This window comes from Lacerta agilis, chromosome 5 (genome assembly GCF_009819535.1).
Source record: "Lacerta agilis isolate rLacAgi1 chromosome 5, rLacAgi1.pri, whole genome shotgun sequence".
NCBI classification, from domain to species: domain Eukaryota; kingdom Metazoa; phylum Chordata; class Lepidosauria; order Squamata; family Lacertidae; genus Lacerta; species Lacerta agilis.
This window is the reverse complement of record NC_046316.1, coordinates 12,147,185-12,174,613: the sequence shown is the minus strand read 5'-3', so window position 1 is coordinate 12,174,613 and position 27,429 is coordinate 12,147,185. Positions and strand designations below refer to the sequence as shown.

Sequence of the window (27,429 nt, the reverse complement as noted above, 5' to 3'; positions counted from 1 at the left end):
TTAACCACTACACCACACTGGCTCTGGATGCAGCAACCTGCTTCATGTGCAGTTGGGAGTGCCTCACATGGAGGAAGACTCAATGGCAAAGTTCCTGATCTTCCAGCAGGAATGAGAAAGGGAGACTGGAAAGTTGCAAGTGATATGCACCAGAGACGTTACAGAATATTATCTGCTGCACCAGCAAAAGTAGTCCTGATGAACCAATGCAGGACGGCTTGCATGTATAAATTTGAGAAGTTTGACAATGTGCAATCTGGTAAGGTGTTGTATTACATTTACCTACACATTTTGCAACCTCACTTCCGCTTATTTCAGCAATAGTTTCAGCAATATGGTAAATTATGCAAATTTCTAAGCCTTCCCTGCTTCCTCCCAAGCTTCCCATAAACCTCGTTTCTTTAAAATAGTTACACCCTGACTTTCCTTCTGAAACCACAACTACAGCACATTCCCTACGTTGTGAGCTACCACACCTACCAGATCGGAATGGCAGATTAAACTGGTGGACTATGCGGAAATGGCAAAACTAACCGGAGGAATTAGGAATCAGGAAGACCAAAATTTGAATAAGGAATGGGGAAAATATATAATTACTAGTACATTAACCCCGTTAAATTAACGGGCGCTAGAACATATGTGGTCAAACTGTTGCCCTAGCAACGCCGGGGACATGCGCAGAGCTGACTTAGCGGCTCTCACTTATCTCATTTTTTTTCTAACAACCAAGCAGTGCTCGCTTGACATCGCTCGCCCGCCGCTACTTGTAACGCCCGCTGCCGCTTAGAAGTCCACGCGAGCGCGCACCCGCCACGTGCCCGCGCACACCCGCCGCTTCAACAGTTTCGCCCAGCCGCCTGAAGTCTCTGCACTCCAAGTCCCAACGGCTGTCTGTGGGGCACATGCGCAGTAGCGCAATACCACGGACACAGGGACTGGACGCAGAGACACTTGCACTTTATTATAGGTGATTTTTTTAAAAATCGTTGTAAACAATTAAGATTATTAGTAGGATTGGAGTGACGCTTGTAGTTAAAAGTTGGACTATGGTTTTATTGGAGATTTAATAGAATTGGATAGAGAAGATGTGGGAGAAAAAGTTAACAAAATTACCCACTGGCGGGGAGGAGGGAAGTCCAAGGGAACTTGTGGAAATGGTTTTATTTTTTTTTGCTTGATGATAGTTTGTAAATCTGAAAATCTAAATGAAATTTATCTTTTTAAAAAACCCAAAAAAAGCCCAACTTATTTCTATGGAGAAACCTCAGCTGTATATTTTCAAAAGCATCTAATGGAAAGCACAAAGGAGGAAGCGAACAAATTCCGTTCCAGCCACGATACAAAAACAAAAAACTCCTCCTAATAGGTACACACAGTTCCAGAACTGGCACACAATTCTATTAATATTTAGGAGAACATCAAAGTGCAAGTAGATAAATAGGTACCGCTCTGGCGGGAAGGTAAACGGCGTTTCCGTGCGCTGCTTTGGTTCGCCAGAAAGCGGTTTTGTCATGCTGGCCACATGACCGGGAAGCTGTACGCCGGCTCCCTCGGCCATTAACGCGAGATGAGCGCCGCAACCCCAGAGTCGGACATGACTGGACCTAATGGTCAGGGGTCCCTTTACCTTTTTATCCACCCAAATGCGTCTACGCCGCACGCGCACACACCTTCGTTTCTTCATTCCTGTATCTCGGGTGCCATCTTCCACCGCAAGCAGTTTTTCCTCATGACTAGGTGAGGTTCTTAATAACCTGGCTGGGAGGGGAACGCAAACCGGAACAACAAGTTCATTCACACCTCGTAGAAGCCGCAATTCATAAAGCTATCTGCGCCCAAGTCCCTCGCAGTGTTTGCTAAGCAGGCCTGGGTCTGGTTGGTGCCTGGGGTTGGGTGCCAGGGTGAAAGGAGGGAGGGCCCCCTCCTGCCTCCGCTTGGAGGGAGACAGACACCTCAGGCAGCGGTGGGAAATGTCAGGAGACAGAATAGTGTGTGCTTTCAGGCACGATTGATGAGTCTATTCTGTCAACTGCTGGTCTGCTTGGCTTCTGTACAACTTGCCCTTCGTCTTGGGCACCAAAGGCAAGTAAATCAATACTTACAAACCAATGAGGTTAGTCTCAGTGCTGTGGGCCCTGTGGCAAACACACACACACACACACACACACACACACAAATTGAATAAATTTTATTAGGGTTTATAGAGAGATTTACAAAAGTTAATATTAAATATATTTTCCTTTTTTTGTACAAACTAAGACTTTGATCTAAACACAATATAAGCATGAAGAGAAACGGGGGGGGGGGGAGAAAGAGAAAGAGAGAAATAAAGAAAAAGAAAAAGAGATCAAATGGGACAAACTTTTCAGATATGCAAGTTTCTTCCTTCCTTCCACCCCCCCCCCCAACGCCTAGGAAGGGAAAACTCACAGGACAATAGCAGATTAGTGGATAGCTCAGTCCGTACAGCATACGACTGTTAATCTCAGGGTTGTGGGTTCGAGTCCCACGCTGGGCAAAGAAGATTCCTGCATTGCAAGGGGTTGGACTAGATGACCCTCACAGTCCCTTCCAACTCTACAATTCTATGATTCTACCAAAACAGTAAAAACAGTGTCAAACTGGGAGCAGCTTCAACATACATTTCATTAGTAAGGCAAAATGCTTTTAAAAAAAAAACAAACGGCACTGGAGGTACACAATTTTATTTTTATTTTTTTGCATTTTTGTCCTCCCACCCCACCAGAAGTGCAGGGACTAAGCTGAAGTTCGAATTTAACACTAGCTATCAGGCAGATATATGTTACAAATTGCATTTCAGAATGCTCAAGAGAGCGGTCATGTTACCACCTCTTTCAAACTTTCACACTTTTGTGATAGCATCCATAGCCACACCCTCGAGGGAAGCCCTAAATGCAGGGGCCTGTATTGATTCAGATATATCCTGCACACACAGCATCAGCATGTAGCATGGTGTCCAATTTATTGGGACGGACTGACAGTCACAGAATATGATTTTCACTGTGCTAATCTGTCACAAGGAACGGTGAAACTTGAAAGCCCTGTTATCACCGCATTTGTGGCGGTCACCCATTACACTGCTGCTGTGCTCCTCTCCATTCATCACTGTCTGCTACGCTCATGATTAAACTGATGAGCTTGTAATCAGGGGCGGCCAGTCCTGTTTCAACACTTGCTGGGGTAGCGTGGTGCCAGCTTCAAGCAAGATCTCGTGGGAGGAATTGAGCGGATGCTAATTGAATGTGTAGATGACACCAAACTGGGAGGGCTAACGAATGCAGTAGGAGACAGAATCATAATTCAAAATTGCCTGAACAGATTGGAGAACTGGGGCCAAGCTAATAAAATTGATTTCAACAGAGAGAAATGTCAAGTTCTGCACTTAGGCAGGAAGAACCAGATGCACCAATATAAGATGGGAGACACCTGGCGTGTGAAAAGGATCCAGGCGTCTTAATGGACCACAAACTTAACATGAGTCAACAGTGTGATGCAGCAGCAAAAAAAACTAATGCTATTCTGGGCTGTATCAACAGATGTATAGCGTCCAGATCAAGGGAAACAATAGTCCCACTCTGTTCTGCCTGGTCAGACGACACCTGGAATATTGTGCATAGCTGTCAAGTTTCAGATTTGAAAATAAGGGATCAGCACCCTCACTTGTCCCGGGGACAGTCTACGGTTCTCAGGGACAGTCCACGCCGCGGTAATCCCCCCAGGCTACAAATTAATTTACACCAGGAAAGAGCTCCCAGGAAAGAGAAATCAGGGCAGAGAAAAGAATGCACTTATTCACGCAGCACACGGTTAACCTCTGGAACTCCCTGCCACAGGGAGCAGCGATGGCCACCAACTTGGATGGCTTTAGAAAAGGATTAGACAAATTCATGCAGGAGGAGAGGACCACGGATGGCTTCTGGCCAGGTTGGCTCTGCTCTGCCTCCAGTTAGGGGCAGCAATGCTTAATCTGAGCACCTGTTGCCAAGAAACATTCGCCTATTTTATCTTCTTCTTTATATATCTGTCTGTCTGTCTGTCTGTCTGTTATTAGGTATTTATATTCCACCTTTTTCTCCAAGGAGCTCCCTGGTCCTAGTCCTCATTTAATCCCCACAACAGTCTTGTGAGGTAGGCAGGCAGGCAGGCAGGGCTGAAAAATGCAGGGACCCAAGGAGTCCCCGGACTCCAACTCTCCTTCCCGGAAATAAGGGAAATTTAAGGGATATCAACAATAAGGGATAGCAGCGGGAAACGGCTTGGAATAAGGGAGTTTCCCGCCAAAAAAGTGAGACTTGACAGCTATGATACTGTGTCCAATTCCGGGTGCCACAATTTAGGAAGGATGTTGACAAGCTGGAACATGTGCAGAGGAGGGCGACCACTGTGATCAAGGGTCTGGAAGCCAAGCCTTATGAGGAGCAGTTGAAGGAGCTGGGTATCTTTAGCCTGGAAAAGAGGAGACCGAGAGGAGATACGACCGCCATCTTCAAATATCTCAAGGGCTGCCCCATGGAAAAGGGGGAGCAGGTTTGTTTCTCCTGCTCTGGAGGGTAGGACTCGAACCAATGGCTTCAAGTTACAAGAAAGGAGATTCCGACTAAACATCAGGAAGAACTTTCTGACAGTAAGAGCTGTTCAACAGTGGAATGGTCTTCCTGGGGAGGTTGTGGACCCTCCTTCCTTGGAGGTTTTTAAGCAGAGGTTAGATGGTCATCTGTCATGGATGATTTAGCTGAGATTCCTGCATTGCCGGGGGTTGGACTATATAACCCTTGGCATCCCTTCCGACAGAGATGGCAATATTAATGTGTATTTTCTTCTTTTGTAGCCTAGTAAGCATTTGTAGGAGATTTCTGGGGGGGGGGGGAATCTTCAAAAGACAGCCTTGGGGAGCGGGGCACACAACACTGCCTGGGTTTGCAATGGAGATGGAGGCAGGAAAAACGCAGAGACTGCTACCTTTTTGATGCCGCTTGTTATGCAACCGTAACCCTGCAGATGGGAGGCTTCTAAAACTTGAGAAGGAACCAGGGAGATGTCACAAAACACAACCACAACTCCTGCATTAGCACGCTGTGCAAAACCAACAAACAGACTTGTGGCACCTTCAAGTCTTGGGAGTTACTGCTATTCTTGCAAGTCACTGCTAGGAGAAAGAGAAGGACTAGAGAGGGGGAAAGGAGCCCACATAGTCAGAAGCACCCATCCTCTTCCCCCCCCTCTCTCCTTCCTTCCTTGACCATTCCCTGTTTGCCTCCTTTTCCCTTCCAAGTTTGCAACACATGGGCATTCCAAGTGGGGACAGGAAAGGCCTAGGAGAGCAGTTCTTTGGGAGGCAACAACAAAAGAGCTGGTTTCAGGAGGGAAATCAGAGGCCGGTACAATATGTAGGAGGAAAGGGCAGTGTTCCTTCAGTTATTTGAATGGCTCTAGTGGCGCAGAACCTTGCTTGCCCAACTCCTCCCAATAATTTAGATCATTCTCGTCGAGGAACGAGGGATGCCCTCCCTTGAAGCGGAGGATGGGGCAGATTGCCTTCAGTCGCACCTCAATCCCAACCACAAACCTGAAATATCTGCTTCTGCCTTCAGATTCACATCCGCACCCTGGTTGGAGGGAAGCAATTTGCGGTTTATTTTATTTATTTATTTTTAAAAAACCGATGCAGTGTCGCACAAAGGCAGGAGTGCGGTGTGCCAAGGAAAGCCGAGGAGTACCAGCCGTTTGAAACAAACTTCTAAAACACCACTTTTCAGATTCCTTGCGATGATAATAATAAAGGGTCTCCTTTTATCCTTACAGAATATGGGGCAGTGGCATTCCACAGCTACTCACTCACTCACTCTAAAAAGCATAATCTATTCTCTCTCCTCACCATCTTACATAGCATGGGAGAATGGCAAAGAGGATGTCCTCCTCTCCAGCATTTCACAGACTCAGATCCCATCTCAAAGTTCCCACAAAGTCCAGCCTTATCCATTTTTGGCCTTATCACCGCCCTTATCTATTATTCTGTTCAGAGAGGAAACAGTCTACTCAGACCAGATCAGGGCCAAGTCCTACTGCACTTTCTTCCCTTCCAGAATGTGCCCATTCAAAACGTGGCCATTCAGGTGTGCTGGGTTGACTTCGGACCTCCTGTACCGCAATCTCAGCCTGCGGACAACGTAGACGATGGCTCCCACAAACAGCAGCAGCACCGCCAAAATATCCAAGCAGTAATACTCATAAAAGGAAAGCCTGTAGAGGGCAGGGCGGAGGAATGGAGCTCCGTCGTGGCGAAGGACGTACTCCAGCCAGTAGAGTGTCCGGTTGAGGGGAAGCATGGGCTTGTCCAGGTGGATTTCTGAGATCTTCTTGGCAGCCTTGGAGAAACTGCAAAGAGAGGAACGTCAACAATAATGCTAGGAGAATGACATGTCCCCTACTGACTGCTACGTTACCAAATCTTGCCAGGACTCAATGGCACAAAGGATCCATCAGACGTTATCCTGGAGTCCAACAAGGACCAGGACACAACAGCAGAAGCTACAGGACCACCAGCTGATGCTGTTTAGGAGCCCACTGAAACCGAGGCAGGAATTTGGTTCCACAGCCCGGGCACCCATAGAACTGTGGCCTGGACTTTCACAGAGACCTTCCCCTGGGTGTGAAGAGCTTTGCAGCGCAGCAGTGCAAGAAGCACACCAGGCAGGAGGCCCGAGAGTGAAGGTCAAGTGTTCATCATCAAGCCGGAGTATTAGCAATGTTGTCCAACAAAGGAGGCAAAGCACAGGAGAGGTGGACTGGAAGCAGAGGCTCAAATGGCCTCAGCTCGCCTCAGGCCCTCCTTGGAGCATGTGGCTCACTCGGAGCTCTCCGTGGTCCTGTGGCTGCAGCAAGTGGTCTGCCTTGCTGCAACCCATGGGCTCCTCCTGAGGACCAGAACAGGACACCATAGATAGAATTCATCTGCAAATTTCGCAGATTCCTCCGTGAAAAACTTCTATCTCTTCAGCAAAAGCATCTACTGGTACGTGGCCAATTCACCACGGAGCTACAGGCTCTCCTGGTGCCTGCACCCACCCGCAGAATAATCTGTCTATATCAGCTGATTCCATGAGATGGAGAAGCAAACATGCAAATTGAATGCCTCTCTCAAAAACAGTTAATTGAGTTGGAGGTGTGTGTCTCTGAGTAGTGCTCCATATAACTGGAGAAATAAAACACATGGTCCAATCACTGTCACAGAACCATAGGCCTCATCACCACTACTGGTATGTAAAAGCAGTATCACACCATTTTGAACAGCCATGGCTCCACCCCCCACAAAAAAACAACAACAACCATGGGAAATGTAGTCTCCTAAAAGTGCAGAGTTGTTAGGAGGCCCCAAGTTACCTCACAGCTATAATTTCCAGAGTACCCTTTGGGGAGGTATTGACTGTTAAACCACTCTGGGAACTGTAGTTCTGTGAAGGGAATAGGGGTCTCCTTACAACTCTGAACCCTTAACAGACTACACTTCCCAGGATCCTTTGAGAGAAGGCAAAGGGGGCGGGGCCTAAAACAGAAAGCAACTTATCTATAGAGCCGCTCTTGCAGTTCTTTAATGCAGTAAACAAAGATTCACTCCTTTGCTCTTCTTTGAATAAGGCTACAATTAGGCTGACTTACCTTGGGTTAGTCGTTACTGTGGACAGAGTTTGGTAGAGGCTTTCTTCTGTCACTTGGCTCCAGTCCACTAGGATACCCATTCCTTTCGCCTGAATTCGAGTCATAATATCAAACTGGTCGCCATAGAAAGGGAAGCCCACAACTGGAACCCCATGGTAAATGGCTTCAAATATACTGTTCATGCCACAGTGACTCACAAGGACTTTCACACTGGGGTGGCCTGCAACAGAAATCGAGCAATGTTAAAAGCTCGCATCCATAATATCTACTTAATTTGGTAATTCATCTGCTAAACACCATCTATTATGTAGTTTTCTGACTCAGTATGAGGCACTCAAGCTATTCAGAGTAGTAGACCCATTGAAATTAAGAGGCACAACTAACTTAATACCATTAATTTCAATGGTCTTCTCTGAGTAAAACTTAGCCAACAACCACCCACTGAGATTAGGGCTGTAGAAACTTGCCATTAAATGTTTTCTGCAAATTGCGCTGAAATTGGATTGACAGATGCGGTCTAGTTTTATAATTAATTAGATGAAAGGGAGCCAAACATTTGTCTAAGGAGGAACAGTCAATTCCAAAACTAGGAAGTTCCACTGAAAAAATCTAAGCTATTGATTCACGGGCCTCAATTTTACAAAGGACTGACATCATATTCTATGGTTCTCTGTCGTATGGCTACGTTACAACAGCCCACAGACTAATTTGTAATTTGAAGGAAGATTGCTATCGCCCTTTGTACTGATTGGAAATAAAACGCTTAAATCTGAACCACTTGCGTTATTGACAGTTGAACTTATCCTATCAATATGTTTACAGGCAAGGCAACATTTTGTTGCATCCCAAGTTATGCAAATTGAAGTTTTTCCACACAAGGGTTGACTACCCCCTCCTAAAGCTCTCCCTCTTTCCCCAAAAAGCACCGGTCACAATGCAGCCACCACAAAGTTCTCTTGTTAATTCCAGCACTTAAACTCGACCACAATTGATTTTAGATTAATGGGTGGAATGCAACAAAACAGGCCCACTAGTGCAAGCACTTTTGGCTGCTCAGTGCAACTCCCCTGCCCCCCGGTCATCTCCCCCATGCCCATACCCCTAAATATGTTCTGGGGGTTTCCCTAACCCCCTGAAGCAAACTTAAGGGGAGGAGAGGAAGTTCTGCACTAGTGGAACTGTTTCCATGTTTGCTGATATTTGACTGAAGGGAGGGGAGATTTATGCTCAACTCTGGTCCCAAATCAGTTCAGGTATCCTGGACTAGCAATGTTATGGGAGAAAACAAAAACAAAAAACCCATTAGCTTTGCCAGTTATCCAGGACTGGAAAAGTCATTGAAGCAGTTCATTTATTCACAATAGGGTGCGGAGGGAGAAGGGCACGGTTTGCTCTCTCCTTCCGGGCAAGGAAAAGTCACTTGCTCTCATAGAATCATAGAATGGTGGAGTTGAAAGGGACTCCCAAGGGCCATCTAGTCCAACCCCCTCGTTTGGCTGCTCCCTTTCACTTACCCAGCAGATCGTTCTGAGGCAGCCAATCCATCATCAGTGTGTTTTCACCCAAGTTATATGGCTTCTGACCAGAGTATCTGCCAAGGGACAGTGGGAGGAGGAAAGCAAAAGGTCCGTCACTTAAAATAAGTTCCTTCCCACCTGACTCAGGGGAGAATGAGAGGAAACGATAAACGTTTAACAATACATACTGTGTGATGTAATAATACATAGGGTGAAAGTGCCAATTATGTGCAGGTTCTGCATTTTTAAAAAAATGCTGTCTAAAATATAATAACCACTTAACCCTTCTCCCATGTCCCATACAAAGACCTTACCCTAGCCGCTTTTACGCTTGCCAGGAAGAAGATATCTCAAACGTGGGTACCGACAAGATCAAGTAAATACAGTACCACTTGACTGCAACTAAAGATTTAGCGGAAAATTCCGTTTCAGCTCCCCAAATGGCGCAAACCCAGAAGTGAGTGTTTGCAAATGTTCTTTGGAGCCTGAACGTCCGGCGCGGGTTCTGCGGCTTCCGATTGGCTGCAGGAGCTTCCTGCAGCCAATCAGAAGCCGCGCCTTGGTTTCTGAACGTTTTGGAAGTCGAACGGACATCCGGAACGGATTCCGTTCGACTTCCGAGGTACCACTGTATAGGAAAGAAGATAAACACTTCCTTTAGAGCAAATCTGTATGAATCCAGCGGGACTTGTTTCTGAGTAAACGCGCACAGAATCACGTGAGGATGCTCTTTGGCAGGTGGAAGGGGCAGTTACTGTGTCTGGGTCCATTCTCAAACAGCCTGGTTCTTGATGTTTATGACGTCTCTCATCTGAAGGGCTGGACCTCTGGCAGAGTGATTGACCTCCTCAAGGGTGGGGGCAGATGCTAGGAGGCAGTTGTGACAGCCCCCCACCGCTGTTCCTCCTGAGGCCCCTGCTGGTGGCAGATGGATCTGTGTGAGCCCACCCTGTACCCCCATAAAGTATTATGCCACCCTATTCAGGTGCAACGGTGGACACTATCCCATCAATAGCTTTGATGTTAAGGTCCAACTGACGGTCCAATTGGCTTCTGTATGCACAACACCATCTTGACCTTTCCTTGAAGCAGCAAAATGCCGAAGAGAAAAAGGGGGAAAGGAAGCTGGATGGGGTGTCCAGATCAGTTCTGCCCCCCTAGAACATGGCCCCCATTTATTTGGGATCTGGGGCAGATTCCACGACAGCACTGCAGTGCAGAGGCACCCCTCCTCTGCTTTGTGGCTGTCTGCAAGCACAATGCAGTCACGGATCTCACACACACCACAGAGCCTAGGGCTTGCCGATCAGAAGGTCGGCGGTTCGAATCCCCACGACGGGGTGAGCTCCCGTTGCTCGGTCCCTGCTCCTGCTAACCTAGCAGTTCGAAAGCACGTCAAAGTGCAATTAGATAAATAGGTACCGCTCCGGCGGGAAGGTAAATGGTGTTTCCGTGTGCTGCTCTGGTTCGCCAGAAGCGGCTTAGTCATGCTGGCCACATGACCCGGAAGCTGTACGCCGGCTCCCTCGGTTTATAGAGCAAGATGAGCGCCGCAACCCCAGAGTCGTCCGCGACTGGACTTAATGGTCAGGGGTCCCTTTACCTTTACCTTACCTCCACACAACCTTCTGGGGAAGGCGAGCAAATGCCCCGGCCATCTTTTCCACCAGGTCTTTTGGCAGGACTCGTATGCCGATTCCAAAGGAGACTACGACGACACCAGCATCTGCGGCTTCCATCCAGAGACGCAGGCCCTGCACGTATAAAAGTACCCCCAGGTTTGCACATCAGAGCAATATCAAGCTTTCTTGCCTCAAGCCCTTCAGGTCTATGGCTGTAGTTACCCTGAACGTGCCTGATCTTGGAAGCTAAGCAGGGTCGGGCCTGGTTAGTATTTGGATGGGAGACACTTCAAACCATTCAGCTGAGAGTAGAAGCCCAGGTAAGACCATACATGGTAGCCTGCCAGGAACTCTGGCAAAGCAGTTGGACTTCTCTGCCCTTCTCCCGTGGGATCCCCTTCCTTGCAGACAGCAGATGTCACAAAACTAGCTCCCTCTTTGCTTTGAAAAGCACCAAACTCAAGAAATCTCTCTGCACCGAAAGAATATCAGAGCAAAGAAATTGCGGGACAATTCTTATTCTTTTATTGTTAAAACCACTTGTTACCCGCGTCTCCACGTGCCCCGCTTGCTCACAGAAAGCATCCGTGTCACGGAAAACCAGCCTCTGAACTTAGTTGATCAACACCCTGGATAGAAAGCTAACAGAAATGATTGGAGTGGCACTATGCAGGCATTTGAAAGAATGTTTAATTAATATCTGATGGTTGGGGGGGGGAGAGGGAGGAGGGTTGTGGGGATGAATGTGCTAGCTCCATTCCTGTTGCAATTCTGGTCACGTCGCAACTCATGGAAGGCCCGTAGTCGGGAGCCTGATGCACCGACACGTTACGTAAACTCTGGAAAATCAGGTTCCTCAAAGGCTCAGAGACACTTGCGGGGGACAGAAGGTTTCCTTGCTGCAGAAAGTCACCTTCCATAAACTGGAAAGTGACAGAAAATTAAACTACTGCACTCATTGGTTAGAGCATGGTGTTGATAATGCCAAGGCTGCAGGTTCGATCCCCATATGGGACAGCTGCATATTCCTGCGGGGGGGTTGGAACAGAAGATCCTCAGGGTTACTTTCCAACTCTACAGTTCTATGATTATATTACTCATCCCTGTGCACCGCTTCACGTTTCAATTAAAGCCTGGTGCCTCTTCCCCAAAGCCCGGGAAGCTTCTCCCAAGCTTAGGGAGGTGCGATGCTCACCTGTGCAACATCGGGACATCGCACAAGTTTCCTCCTCCCCAATTGCCCTCGCAAGCTGGTGCCTCTGGCTCTAACTGTTCCTCTAAGAAAAATTTCACTGCACACCACTGATTCCTGCATTGCAGTGGGTTGGATTCAGAGACCCTTGGGGTCCCTTCCAACTCTACAATTCTATGGTTCTATAATGTGCAATGTCTAAGCAATTCTTTGTTAAATGAGCCACCTGCCAGTGCTTTTAACCAATGAATGAAGTCAGAGCTGTGAGGGATACCGTATTTTTCACTCCATAGGGTGCGCCTCGTTTTTAGAGGAGGAAACAATAAATTTTTTTTCTGGTTTTACTCCTCTAAAAGCCCTGTTTTTTTGAGGATCAGCTAAAAGTTTAGCAGCTTTTTTGCAAAGGGAAAAGACCTGTTTTTCTGAGGATCAGCTAAAAGTTTTTTAGCTTTTCTTTGCAAAGGGAAAAGCCCTGGGTTTTTGTTTTTGTTTTGAGGATCAGTTAAAAGTTTTGTAGCTTTTTTTGCAAAGGGAGAAAAGCAAAGCTCCTTTTGCAAAGGGGGGAAAGCAAAGAGGAAAAGCCCCATTTTTTATGGGGTTCAACTCACATTTCTGCAGCTTCTGAAGGAAAGGGAGCCATTTCTGCAGTTTCCAGACAGATAAACTAATCAGCCAGTCACATGTCGCTGGGGGAACAAACAACCTCCCTCTGCAGCACATTCAACAATGGAGGGCGGGGCTGAAAGGGAGCAGGGACTCTTAACTCTCTCCCGATCTCTTGCTGATCAGCTGCTGAGCGGGGTCCTTTCAACACCCCTTTTCTCTTTGTATAATAAAAAGCACTATCTGCTTTTGGCCCCTGGACAATTCGGCTCCAGGGGCCACCATTCGCTCCATAAGACGCACAGATAGTTCCCCTTAATTTTTAGGAGGAAAAAAGTGTGTCTTATGGAGAGAAAAATACGGTAAGTGAGTGGCACGCAACAGGAATCCCCAGGGTCCTAACAGGTCTAGATTTGTAATGGTGCAATTGGAATAATAATTATTATTTTATTAATTATACCCCGCCCAACTGCCTGGGTTTCCTCAGCCACTCTGGGCGGCTTACAGCAGCATATATGAAAACATAATAAGACACCAAACATAAAAAACTTCCCAATACAGGGCTGCCTTCAGGTGTCTTCTAAAAGTTGTGTAGTTCTTTATCTCCTTGACATCTGAAGGGAGGGCTGTCCAAAGGGAGGGTGCCACTACCGAGAAGGTCCTCTGCCAGGTTCCCTGTAGCTTCGCTTCTCACAGTCAGGGAACCAGCAGAAGACCCTTAGGAGGACCTCAGTGTCTGGGCTGAATGATGGGGGTGGAGATGCTCCTTCAGGTATACTGGGCTGAGGTCGTTTAAGGTTTTTAAGGTCAGCACCAACACTCTGAATTGTGCCTGGAAACGTACTGGGAGCCAGTGAAGATCCTTTAGGACCAGTGTTATATGGTCTCGGTGGCCACTCCCAGTCACCAGTCTAGCTGCCGCATTCTGGATTAGTTGTAGTTTGCGAGTCACCTTCAAAGGTAGCCCCATGTAGAGCACATTGCACCAGGACACATGCCAGCAGGGGCTTCAGACTCTTAGCTTATTATTATTATTATTATTATTATTATTATTATTATTATTATTATTAAGGAAGTCTTTAGCCCTTCTAAAAAGAGAATTACAAAGTTTAATGTGCAGGGAGCTGTCTATACCAGAGGTGGAATGCTGGGGTCTGTTTGCCTTCTTTTTGCTTTGCTGCTCACTGGCTTCGTGGACCAAACAGGGAGCAGCTGCTCTGGTCATGGAAGAATTTTTGGGGGAATGTGTATGTGCAGCAGTGGAGGAAGATGCTCAGGATCTGCTCCACTTGTTTTGTTTTGTTACCATCCATCCACAGGAAGCTGTCAGCAGGCAGCTACTTTTAAAAACTAATAACGTGTGTGTTGGGATGTGGAGGGAATTGCGGGAATCGCCCATCACTCATTTTGCTGCCTGCCAGCCGTGTGGCAGGCAGCTGCTTGAAGGACTTCTCGAAAGTGCAGGCCGTGTGGAAGGAGGAACCTGCTGCGTTTGTTTTGCTGCCTGCTGGCATGTGGAGCAGGCAGCTACTCAAGAAACGTCCTCAGCTGAATATGACGGTGAGGGAAGGATGTGGCATCCTCTTCTTGTTTCTGATGCCTGCCACACAGCAGCAGTTATTCCTAAGTTGTTGGCGCATATGTGTGCATGCAGCCCAGGGCAAAGGCATCATTATCAGCAACACATTTCCTCTGGTTGTTCCCAAGTTTTTGTGTGTTTTTTTGGAGGGAGGGAGCTCAGTGCTGATTTCCTGATTGTTCTCAAGTTGTTGGGTTATTTTTTTGGGGGGTGGGGGGAGATGCCAGTGCAAAGGCGTTGCCGATATTATCAGCTTTTCCCAGATTGCTCCCCAATTGTTTGCAGAGTGCAGAGTCATTATCACCAACATAATTATTATCACTTTTTTGGGGGGGCAGCCATTGCAGGGGCATGAATTTCACCATCACTGTTTCCCTCTCTTTGACCCACCACAGGGACTGTTCCAGACCATTTTGGGGAGTGGGTAGCACAAAGGAGGAAATTTTATCATCCTCTCCGCATACACCCCTCTTCTTGCAGGAATTCACATTTATTTAGGTGAACAAATGCCCCACACCCACCCAAGGGGGCCTGCACACAGGGCCCCACATACCATAAACCTGCATCGCGTTCCTTTTACTTACCTCTGGGAGAGGCTTTGCAGGCTCTGTGAGAATCCCCCCGGTGAAAACCACATGGGGAAGCGAAGGTCGCGGGAAGTCAAGCACCACTTCGTTGCACAGGAAAAAGAGGCTCGTGCCGTGGATAATCTCCAGCATAGATTTCTGTGGCTCCACCCCATGTTTCGCCATTAGGTGGTCAAATTTGGGCATGATGAACAGCCTGGTGGCTACACGAGAGATGACGAAAACCACGATGTTCCAAGTCCGGCCGAAAAAGCCCATCTGATCAGTCATCAGGGAGTTAAATTCGGGGACATAGGCCACAGGTGAAGTGGCTCCAATCTCAGCAGGAAACCAAAAGCCAGTGGAGAGCGCCACATATTTCACACCTAGGACGTGGGCGATAATGAAGCCACACACTTCGTTGGTATCGACCAAGACCAAGTCGAAGTCCTCCCTCTGAAGTTGCTGCAGGAGGGTTTTATTTCCCAGTATCAAGTCACAGTTCTCCAGGTACTTCTCCAAGATGGAAAAGAGCTGCAGGGAGGTCATCTTCCCCTCGAACACTCGCTTCAGCAACTCCTGCAGCCAGTCGTCGGCGCTTTCCGTGCTGAAGACCCCTTGGTAATCTTGCACCCTGTAGCCCCGGGGGAAAGGCTCCATGACTCGACCTTCGTGAAGGAGGACGGCCGCATCGTGACCCCGGCTGCTTAACGCTTCCGCTATCCGTACAAAGTTATGCAGGTGGCTGTCAAAGACGATGGTGGGCACCAGCAGGATTTTGGCACTGTGGCAAGGAAGTACGCAAATGGCTTCCGCAGCAAAGAGGGCGGCCACAAGGTGTAGGCAATGCTTCATGTCAATCGCTGCAGAGAAAGAGAAAGAGTCAGTTCTCATCCTTTAGCAGTGCAAGTCGGGAAGTGTGGGCCAGGTGTGGAGGAAGCAGAGCAAATCCAACGCATTTCCACCCTACGGCCCGGCTTAGTGTAACGCAAATCAAAGTGTGTTTGATCGCAGAAACTGCAGTTCTGTGCAATTAATTTTTTTATACATACAGACGTATAATTCAAAAGCATCAATTCTTCGGCGATCAGCTGGACCATAAAGAAGGCTGATCGCCGAAGAATTGATGCTTTTGAATTATGGTGCTGGAGGAGACTCTTGAGAGTCCCATGGACTGCAAAAAGATCAAACCTATCCATTCTCAAAGAAATCAGCCCTGAGTGCTCACTAGAAGGACAGATCCTGAAGTTGAGGCTCCAGTACTTTGGCCACCTCATGAGAAGAGAAGACTCCCTAGAAAAGATCCTGATGTTGGGAAAGATGGAGGGCACAAGGAGAAGGGGACGACCGAGGATGAGATGGTTGGACAGTGTTCTCAAAGCTACTAACATGAGTTTGGCCAAACTGCGAGAGGCAGTGAAGGATAGGTGTGCCTGGCGCGCTCTGGTCCATGGGGTCACGAAGAGTCGGACACGACTGAACGACTGAACAACAACAACATACAGACGTGCAGCACCAACAGTGTGCCTGGCATTTTACAGGGACTGCTGGCACAGGGAGTATGGGAACCATTGCTACCCCTGAAGGTGGCCACTTCCAAATTATTTGTTCTCCCTCGCAAGAAAAGATGCAGGTGACTTGAGATACCAGGCAATGAGATACTACAGGAACATAGCCGCCCGCCCCCCCCCCCCCCACTGGAGCAAAGCTGCTTGAATTTTCCAGCTTCTTCCTCCGCACAATTCCCCTGGGAATGCCTCCTTACACAATAATCTGCAGAATCCGGCAGAAAAAAACAATTCCTGGACTCAGCCACTTCAGAACCGCAGGTGGCAGTGATCTGCATGTCTGAATTCTACCCTCCTTGGAAAGGCCTCCCCTCGCATATAGAAAGCCAGGGCTTCAGGAATAAAGAGTTTTACAGCCTAGCCTTCTCTCTTGACATACCTGCTACTTACATTAACAGTTAAGAAGTCTTTCCCTGCTCCCCTCTGTGTGCATGTTCTAGATCAGCAGTGGGCATGACATCCCAGGGGGAAAGCCCTTCGTTGCCTCTTTCAAAACAAAAACCAGCAGCTAATGAAGGAAGCCTAATTCTTCGTCTGTTCACAGGGTGCACATGACGGCACATCTGTACTACAACCTGTCAGAAACTCAGATACACAGGCTAGGCGCCAAAGGGCTCCTGAAACCAGGGTTTCAGCTGCCAAAAATGGAAAGTCTAGTTGCCATTTTGGGGCAAGATGGCCCCAATGCCTTATTTTTCAAATGATGGACTGACCGTGATAGATTCTCAGTTAAACACTCTGGACCACCTTGAGCTAGGTTAAGAGCTTTGAGAACTTAAAAGTCACTTGACCCAGGGTCATAGCAGCCTATTCCGGCCTCTTTCTCCTAAAGGCGACACGGACCATTCACAACGTAAGAATATTCCTCACAACTCTGAGCAGGGCACTAGGGCGGGGTAAAGGAAGACAAGCGACAACAATTAACTGTAACGCTGTTCACTGCTCCTGCTCAGGCTGCACAGAAAAAGCGTTCTGGTTCCTGAAATTCCTTCTGAGTGTGCAGGTAAAATATAACTGATAGAATTCTACAGGGTGGGATATGAGCGCATGAAAACAGTCCAGATCCCCAGATGGTGGAGATGTCAGGTGCCATTCTGGCACCCAGGCATCTTCACTTGGTCACAAGCGGCCGATAGCCAGGTGCAAAATGTGCCAGGCGAATTTCAAACACTAATGGGCTTTCTGTGTAAAAGTTGAGACAAGGAATAAAAGGGGACAAGAATGAAGTGGACACGGGGACAGCCAACACGGCGCCCTCCCTCAGGTTGTGAACTGCATCTCCCATCAACCCCCAGCCAGCCTGGATACCAGCCCTGGAGTGATGGGAGTTACCAAAGTTATGGCAGACACCACATTGGATATGCAATTATCCCAGTTCCACAGGCTTAGGCTTGGTTACAGGCATAATTTCAGGTCTGAGAAGGTTCTGTGCAAACTACAAGCACTGGAGCATTTGCCTGTGGATGATGCCTCCACAGTGAAGTATGAAGAAACTTTCCTATTTGACCAGGAAAGATATATCAACTAAAGAAAGCTAAAAGTTCCTCACCTTGGCTGGATCAGAAATACATTTTCCCATAGTAAAGTTACTTTCTTGGGTTCCATGATCACTGCAGATGGTGACAGCAGTCACGAAATTAAAAGACAACTGCTTCTTGGGAGAAAAGCAATGACAAACCTAGACAGCATCTTTAAAAGCAGAGACATCACCTTGCCGACAAAGGTCCGCATGGTTAAAGCTATGGTTTTCCCAGTAGTAATGTATGGAAGTGAGAGCTGGACCATAAAGAAGGCTGATCGCCGAAGAATTGATGCTTTTGAATTATGGTGCTGGAGGAGACTCTTGAGAGTCCCATGGATTGCAAGAAGATCAAACCTATTCATTCTGAAGGAAATCAGCCCCGAGTGCTCACTGGAAGGACAGATCCTGAAGCTGAAGCTCCAATACTTTGGCCACCTCATGAGAAGAAAAGACCCTGATGTTGGGAAAGATGGAAGGCACAAGGAGAAAGGGACGACAGAGGATGAGATGGTTGGACAGACTCCCGGCATGCACAGCGGGAGAATGGCTGACTGTACCATCTCTGCTATCCATCACGAGTTAATTTGGCAGCTGTGATGGGAGTAAGCAGCCTCCCTTACCTCCCCAGGATGACGGGGAGGGCTGCCTCACCCGCGGATACCCCTCGACCCACTTTGATCCTTCGGGACCGAGTGGGGGGGTCTGGGCGCATAGGGCTCGTCTGGATAGAGCTCCTGGAAGCCGCCCCCGTTTGTGCATGTTCCCTAGAATTGGAAATATAAATTTGGTTAAAGGTTTTGGGCATGTCTCGGACAAAGGAGTGGGAAGAATGTTGCTAACTGCAGCCCTGAGTGGTTAAGAATGAAAACTGGAAGAAGACGTGGACTTTACACTGGTATGTGAAAGAGGGAGAAGAAGGGGGGGGGGAGCTCTGGACTTTTCGTTTGTTTTGCCTCAATATCTTACCTAACACGGGCGAAACCTCCCCCAGAAAATCCACTTTCACAGGGAAATAGCAAGCAGATTTTAAAGACTGAGAGTGAACTAGATAAACAAAACTGTATGGACTTGAAACAAGATTTGGAATGATTTAACAGTAATGGAGGACTTCCGGCTGGTAATGGCGCAGCAAAAGATTGATTGTTGATTGTTGAGGAGAGCCCGTGAAGCTGAACACCACTTCAAAGGGAGAAGCCAGCTTTGATGGACGATTGATAGTGGAATTTACGAGGTGTCTGGCTCTCCTGGGAAGGAGTGGTAGGAATGCACACGGGAGGTGATTGCTGTGCAGAAGTTTGATTTACAAGAAGGAGGAGGAGGACAAGATGGCGCCGACCGGAATGTGACATTTGGAAGGAGGATGGCTTTATCCATACAGAGACATTACTTATTATAATCGTGTCTGCTTGCTGGCATTTATCAGAGGCTGTGAAAAGATTGGACTGTGAAGGCAACTGGAAGAGATGAGAAAAGCGCTGGGGAGTCCATAAATTATAAAAAAATTGGCATAATTGGAATTGTTTTAATTGGAATTGTATAATTAATTTGGATTATAATTTGATTGGTAATTGGAAATATATATGGGAAAATCAATAAATATGATTTTTTAAAAAAGAGATGGTTGGACAGTGTTCTCGAAGCTGCTAACATGAGTTTGACCAAACTGTGGGAGGCAGTGGAAGACTGGCATGCTCTGGTCCATGGGGTCATGAAGAGTCGGATACGACTAAACAACAACAATAGCAGCAGCAGCAGCAGCAACAACAACAACAACGTTATAGGGCCTTTTATAAAGGACTTAGGAAATTATGGTGGTTGGTCCTCCCCAGGGTTTTCACAGAGAAGGAGTTGGTGGGATGCCCCCATGTCTATGTCCACTTTGTGTGTCACCTTCATTCACTCTTTTCTTTTTCAATTATTTGCTTCGTACAACAGCACATATATTAAATGTACAAAGTTACTGCAACAGTTCAGAGGCACTGTAATCAGTTCCAAGGATCAGCATATTGTGCTGGTGCATCCTGTTAACATGCAAAATAAGGTCTAATCAAGTCTAACCTGACTCCATAGTAAGCAAAACAGGCACCTGTTAGAAATGCATTCAGCACAAGGTAATCTACATATTTAAGAAAGCCGTGGAACTGCTTTTAGTGCAATCGGTGCTAACTCTACTCAACGTGTATCAATTTCTGGGTGCGCTTGGTAGTATCGGAGCGTACCTTCCAAAACATACACTTGCGGACGTCCTCCCCTCTTCCTCCAATCCCACATTTCCAATATCTTATCATTAATTCAAAATCTGCAAGTCCAAGACTGAACAAGAGATGCCATTAAAGTCAACAGACATCAGACTTGAAATCACCAAGCTTGCTCTCAATATGAGGGCAAGCATTTCCGCCCTGAGTTCTCCTCTAGATTTCAAGGCAAGCCACTGAATTATACCTGCCTCTTTTCGCTCCCACCCACTTGCTGTTGTGGTGTTTGTTCCAGGCCCAGCAGCATCTACCTGGAAAGGTAGATGAGAAACATGACTCCAGAGAAGACGACAAAACACGGGCATTTGTGCATCATTAGCCTGAATAAGGAGTCCTTCTCTGCTGCGGTCTCTGGAGCAGCTACAGGCAATCGTTTAGTTGTTGCAGAAGAGAAGAGCGATAAGAGAAACAGAGGAAGGGGGCCGGAAGAGGAGCTGTGTGCAGAGAAAGAGCTGTGAGTGGAGGGGTGTCTTCTATATGCCGTCTTCTGGACTCCCTGGGAAAGTCACCCAACCCAGCCTGCTGCAGCCTGGAACAACTGGGTGTGCAGCTGGTTCAGTGCTGAATGGGCAGTTTGCAGAAACTCCATGAACCTCGGTGCCTAGAGTGCACCTTCTTTGATGTGGTTTTTTTTTGGGCAGCGGAATGATCAGTGAGTTTGTTGAGGCCGTAGGCGAGAGCCAGGGTGTTTGGGTGGGATTTTGGGCGAGAGCTAGGAAGCAAGGGGTTATTGAGTGCATGTGCACATCAGAAGGTGACATAACTGATATTACTATATGCTTATCAATACTTAGTGATTTATATTCATGGTATGATTGTGTATTTTTTGTGGCAGTTCTTTCAGGTTTGCTTTACACCTCTTTGGGGCAAATCTCTCTATCAAGCGGTATAGAAATTGTCTAAATAATAATATAAAGATGCTCAACAGATACAGAGGCCCCCCCTAGAAGAGAAAAGGAGGTGTAATATTCAGTGGTGGACTTCTGGGCTCTCAAATTTCAGCGACACCCTGTGTGATGCTAAAATTCAGCGCCAGCTGCCTCTAGTGCTCCGTTTCAAAGCACTGTTGTGGTGGCCCCTGCAGCACGGTGCCCAGAAACTGCCTCTGCCACATTGCCTTGGGTTGTGGGTGAGCTTCTGAGATCTCTCCAGCAAGGCCCTGGAACAAGTCTGGCCAGAAAAGTTTCCCTGGGTCAGAGGGACTTGAAAAAAGAACCCTTGTCTAAAAGAAGAAAACAGCAGAGAGTAATCATCTCAGAGTTTAAACCTGTAGTTGGAAGCCGGGTAACCTGGTAGTTGAATTGCTCTGTTGATGCAACACTTCCCTAATATGCTGTATAACAGAATCTGTGGTCCTCCCAGTGTTGTGGGAAACCAACTCCCATCAGCCCCAGTCAGCATAGCCAGTGGTCAGAGATGATGGGAGTTGTAGTCCGGCAACATTGGGAGGGGCACAGCTTCTCCATCCTTGCTATATGGGAATTCCACCTGTCTTTTCTTAGAATGAACAATACTGTGCTGCCTAGGTGGTAGGTAGAGATTTTAAAGCAGTAATGCCCTCCAGCAATGTTAGAAACTCAGATATATAAGCTAGGTGCCAAATGGCTCCTTAAACCAGGGTTACAGTTGCCAAAACAGAACGCCTAGTGGCCATTTTGGGGCCAATATGACCTTTTGGTTCCTGAAATCCATTCCGATTGTGCAGATAAAATACCACAGATAGAATTCCACAGGGTGTGTTGCTAGTGTGTGAAAACAGTCCAGATCCAAGGATCCCCAGGCATGCATCTCCAGGTGGCGGAGACCAAATGAAACCGCTGAGAGCAAAATATACATCAGGAGGCTTAGTTTCTCTCCGGCCTGTTATGCAGTAAGCGGAGACAATGCCAGCTCAGATTTTGGCACGTTTTGAGACAAGCAGACGGAAAAGTGTAAGAACTCCATTAGGCACACCCAATCAAATGCAGAGTTGTGACACCTACTTAGGTAATTATAGCCAGCAGTGAGAAAGCTGATTAGGACATTTCATCGTTTAAACAGGCTTATGACAGACTTCCACACCAAGATTATTTAGTCAGAGCAGGAAAGGCGTCACTTTTTCAGAATACTCCTGAGAATATAATAATCCTGCTCCCAAGAGATAGTGGAATGTGACCACATACGCTCATAAAGCAATATTCCTCCAGTGTTTTCTACTATCTTGATTAATACTGGCAGCCACAGGTTCTGACAGCCAAGACTTTCTCTAGCCAACAGAAGTCAGGTACTGCATTGCCTTGCTTACCCAATCGCAGGCGGGGGACACCCTCTAAATATAAGAATCACAATCATAATCATATTAGCTGCCCAACTGACTGGGTTGCCCCAGCCACTCTCGGCAGCTCTCAACAAAATATTAAAAACACAACGAAACACCAACTCTTAACAGCTTCCTGTAAGAGAGCTGCCTTCAGATGTCTTCTCAAAGTCAAATAGTTGTTTTATCTGTTTGACGTTTGACGGGAGGGTGTTCCACAAGGTGGGCGCCACCACTGAGAAGGCCCTCAGAGCTGGACAATAGTGGTGGAGACGCCCCTTCAGGTATACTGAGCCGAAGCCCCCTCAAAATCAAGTAAGTAAACAAACAAACAAACAAACAAATAAATACACTTAACTAAAAGTAGAAATAATCAGAATATTTGAAACTGAAATGCTTGCTGAGGTCACTTGGATGATGTTGTGCACATAAAAACTGTACTGGGGAAAAAGGAGGAAGTGTTGAAAAGGTTTTCAGCAAATCCAGGAAAACTTGCTGCAATTAAGATTATTTTAAAGATAAGATGAAAAAGGTGTGTTCTTTGTAATTTTGCAAAATATACTTGTTAACTGCATGGAAGGTACTCCCTGATGTTAATTTTTTTTTAAATTAATTTCCTAGTTTTCAAACAATCTGAAGATTTTTTGACAGGTTTTTCTGAGCACTCGAGGGTCAAAAGAAAGTAATTTAAAGAAACTGTGGCTGACATTTCATTCTGAATCTGCTAGAAAGGGCCAGACAGAGGATGATGACAGGTGGTTGTCCTGCCCTCCACCCCAACATAAATCCTGGCTATGCCCATGAGTCTGGTCTTTTGATCCCAATGAACTATAAATGAACAACCTGCACTTATGGCTATGGGACTGAAACCCACCCCAGAATAGCAGTCTAGGGGCACCCTTCCACACGTGTTGCTGACCATCTTCCCTTACCATCGATTGTCCTTGCTGGCTGAACCTGATGGGAACTGGAGTACAACAATACGGGGATGAAAGACCCCCCCCCCAGTGTTCCTGTTTTCCAGGGACATCCCTGATTTAGAGAAACCGTTCCGGTTTCTGATTTCATCCCGTAATGTTCTGCTTTTCCTTAGGATCCCCCTATTTTCATTGGAGAAATGTTGGAGGGTATGGAATGGCATGAATTTCCCAATCTCCGAATTGGTGCTGGAGCCAGATTAGCGGAAGTGGTTGCTTAGGGTTTGTTCCAACAAGGTTTTGGGCAACTTCCAGTCTTTCCTAATAGACACGCTCAAACTTCAGGCTGAACAGGATGTGGCGCACATGGGAAGCACATGCAATGTCACTCAACAGTTTATGCGTCCACAATGTTATTGCATGCATTTATCTATTTTTTTTTCTTTTTCTTTTTTAAGGTTAGCTTAAAAAGAGTACTAGCTGCTCTTCTCCCCAAAGCTCTTAGGGAGCATATGCCATGCTGGAGGGTTGGACTAGAGGACTCTCTGGGTCCCTTCCAACTCTAGCGATTTTAGGGAGGTTTACAATAATGAAAACAGCGGAACATGGTGGGGGGGAATGCAACACAGAATTTTTTTTTAAAGTTGAAGAAGAAGAAGAGTTTGGATTTGATATCCTCCTTTATCAGTACCCAAAGGAGTCTCAAAGCGGCTAACATTCTCCTTTCCCTTCCTCCCCCACAACAAACACTCTGTGAGGTGAGTGAGGCTGAGAGACTTCAGAGAAGTGTGACTAGCCCAAGGTCACCCAGCAGCTGCATTTGGAGGAGCGGAGACGCGAACCCGGTTCACCAGATTACGAGTCCACTGCTCTTAGGCAGATTTAAAAAAAAAAAAAAAAACCCTTTGGCAAATTAAAGGGCACTGAAAATAATAAGAAGAAAGACAGTGTCAGAAAAAAACACCTTGGGGAAAGGATAAAGTGGTACCATCGTTGAAAAGACCTTGCATCCACTCACAATATCCACCTCACAACAAGACGCTGTGAGTTTCTATAACACAGTCCCGTTGCGTTCAAAAGGGCAATGGTAAGTATGCGCAGGGCTGCCGCGGGCCTGATCCAAGAACTTTCGCCACCTGAGGCAAAAGGGCAAGATGGCAGTCCCTCCCATTCTGTGAACAAAAGCCAAGCAGATTAGCTGCTGAATCTTAATTTGCTGGAAGCACAAGAGCATCCACCACTGCCTCTGAAGGCAGCAGGCTGTCTCAGGGGGTGCAAGGCAGAACAGGTCACACACACAAGAGCTCTGACTTCTCCCCGCCTGTCAGCATTTGCCTCCTGAGGCAGATACCTCCCTCTGCCTCATGACAGGGCCGGCCCTGGATTGCAGCCATTTTAAGGCTGCAGCTGTATTGAAGTCTCCTACCCTGTCCTGTACCAGCGGCACATTTTCCTACAATGCCTTTTAAAACAAAAGCAAAGGGCAGTCGCTCCTATATTAAATTTAGAATCATAGGTTTGTAGGGTTGGAAGGGACCCTGAGGATCATCTAGTCCAACCCCCCACAATGCGGGAATATATTCATCTGTCCCATGCAGGGATCAAACCTGCAACCTTGGCATTATCAGCACCGTGCTCTAACCAACTGGGCAATCTCCATCTTTTAGGAGCCACGTTCCCTCAGGGATCATCTGTGGGGGCGGGGAAAGACATCCATCAATCTGCCACCTCCTCTGCCTCATTACCAGTCACCTTTCTGTCTAGTAGGCCACAGGAGGAAAGGCAGGTTTCTCCTGCCAGAGGTCTGAATGGCCAAAGCCAGGCTGAAGACCCCCCCCCCAAAACTCAGGCTGAAAGCTACAGGCTGCCCACCCCTGCCTTGGACGATGCTCCTTTCTTCCGTAGCCTCCTTTACCTGGGATCACCCTATGGGGCAGGGACAGCATTAGCGGTTTTCCCTGTCAGACTGGCAATTGCTGACACCAAATCTTGCCTAGTTGCCGCTGGATCACTGCGCCCTCCCTCCCTCCCTCCCTCTCTCTCTCTGCCTGAGGCAAACCAGCAGCACCATCTCCTACCTCAAGCAGGTAAGTACAGAGGTTCAAAGGAAGAGCTGCCTCCACTCACTTTCACTTGGCCACAGACTCTCAGAATGAGTTGGACCCAGCGACAGCGTTCCTGCCTGGAGGGAGCTGGCAGGCGAGCACAGCTGCTGCTGTTCCAGCTCCCAGCTGGGCCTTTCTTATACTGTAATTATCCTCACCTTTCTATCCTACCTTTCCTCCAAGGAGCTCTTCCCCTCCCCAGTTTTATCCTCAATACAACCCTGTAAGGTAAGTTAGACCAAGAGACAGCCCAAGGTCACCAGCTGGGCTTCATGGCTGAGTAGGAATTTGGACCTTTGCCTCGCAGGTCCTCCTGGGTCCAACATTTTAACCACTGCACCACACTGCCTCTGTAGCCTTGCCTGTGCTGCGCAGGCAAGCAAGGAGCAGAGGTGGCTGCTGCAGGAGCAGTTTCTGCTGTCTCCATATTCATCTCCTTCTCCTGGGTAGCACAAGAGCAGGGTTGCACAATTTTTCAGCTTCCCAAAGACCAGATGGTAGAGCATCCATCCTGCTTTGTTTGCCAGGGGATTGGATAAAGAAGCTGAGTCAATCAACCATCACCTCCATTGCATTACCCAGTGCATTTCCACATCCCTGTTGTAATCACCAAATCTTTTGGGGCAACTGGTTTATTTATTGCACAACTTGCCTCCGCATCAACGGCAGTTGCACAACCAGAATTTAGAATCATAGCATTGTAGAGTCTCCAGAGACCCCAAGAGTCATTTAGTCCAACCCTCTGCAACGCAGGGATCTTTCGCCCAACGCAGGGCTCGAACCCACGACAAACGATTAAGAGACTCGTGTACTACCGGCGGAGCTATCCAGCTACCTTCGCCAGGCAGTGACTAGATCCTACCCGGGAAGCGCCCTCGGTGGGAAGCGACGGGAAAGGGAAAGGTAGTATGGCAACTGCCGGAGGGGAGGTCACAGAGCCTTCCAGGGCGCAAGCAAGCCAGAAAGGACCATCGCTCGACGGCGACGTCGTACAACCTCCGCGCACACCCGTCGCGCGAACTAGGAAAAAGCCAAACAAACCTGCCGCCAAGGTCCCGTTTGCGATCGCTGAAATCTTGCAGAGTATTGACCCCCCCCCCCACCTGCCCGGCCTGGAAGCGCCCCTGGGAGATGAGTTAACATTGAAGCGAAGGGGGAAGAGGGTGCTAATGCGTAAACCCGTCCCTGCTTAGAGACGGAGGATGGAGGTGGCGGGGTGGGAGGAGGACAACGCAGCAGGGAAAACCCAAAGGAGAAAAGCCCACAACACGCACACACCCCATCCACCGGGACTCTCTCTGCCCACCTTGCCTGCCCGCGGAAGCGGGGTCCCTGGCGTCCGTCTGGTGCTGCCCCGGTGTCTCGTCTGGTGGCGCGAGCTGGGCTGGCTCTGCTCATGTCCCATCTCTTGCCTTGCGCTTCCCGCCCCGGGCGGCGGGGAGAACAGGCGGGGCGGGGTTCGGCCCACATGAGGCACTCCTACCGGCAGCGGGAAGCCAGGCCTCACCGTCTTTCCTAAGCCCAGAAGCCAAGATAGGGTCCCTCTGGCCTAGCAGGGGGGGAGAGGGCATCTCCAGGAGTGCCAGCTTGAATAACATATGGGGGGGGGTGTCCAGGTAAGTCCTGTCCTACATAATGGATCGCAGGACCCAGACACACACGTTATTTTTGAATGACAATACCCATCAATTTCGGGGAGGCCCAGCCCCCTCGAATATTTTATTGAGGGGCTTGGACCTTGGCCCCTGAGAGTTGGCTCCTCTCCGGCCCTCTGAGGGAATTGGCGGGACACGGTCCCGTGGGGCTTGCTTCCGGGTAAGTGCGTAAAATTGCACCGATTTGGGTACCTCTCCAATCTCCAAGGCGTGCGCGCAAGACGCACAGCGCCGCCCGTGGTTGGACCCTCGCTGTCTAACAGACTTAAGCAGAAGAACGTGGCGGGATTTCTCCACACACACACACTCTTTTTTTAAAAGCCAGTAAGTCCTGGGCTTGGCTGGTTGGTTCGAT

The 27,429-nt window shown here is 47.9% G+C and overlaps 1 protein-coding gene across 1 annotated transcript; it reads right to left on the bottom strand.

Annotated features, from left to right (window-relative positions):
* Positions 1–4,911: 4,911 nt before the first annotated feature.
* LOC117046569 (2-hydroxyacylsphingosine 1-beta-galactosyltransferase-like) lies at positions 4,912–26,803 on the bottom strand. The gene is made up of 6 exons (XM_033148625.1): positions 26,726–26,803; positions 14,775–15,619; positions 10,809–10,948; positions 9,192–9,268; positions 7,678–7,897; positions 4,912–6,396 (listed from the first exon to the last, which is right to left on the bottom strand). Exons 2-6 carry the CDS (start codon positions 15,609–15,611, stop codon positions 6,081–6,083), a joined length of 1,590 nt encoding a protein of 529 aa, XP_033004516.1. The 5' UTR covers positions 15,612–15,619; positions 26,726–26,803; the 3' UTR covers positions 4,912–6,080.
* Positions 26,804–27,429: the final 626 nt, after the last annotated feature.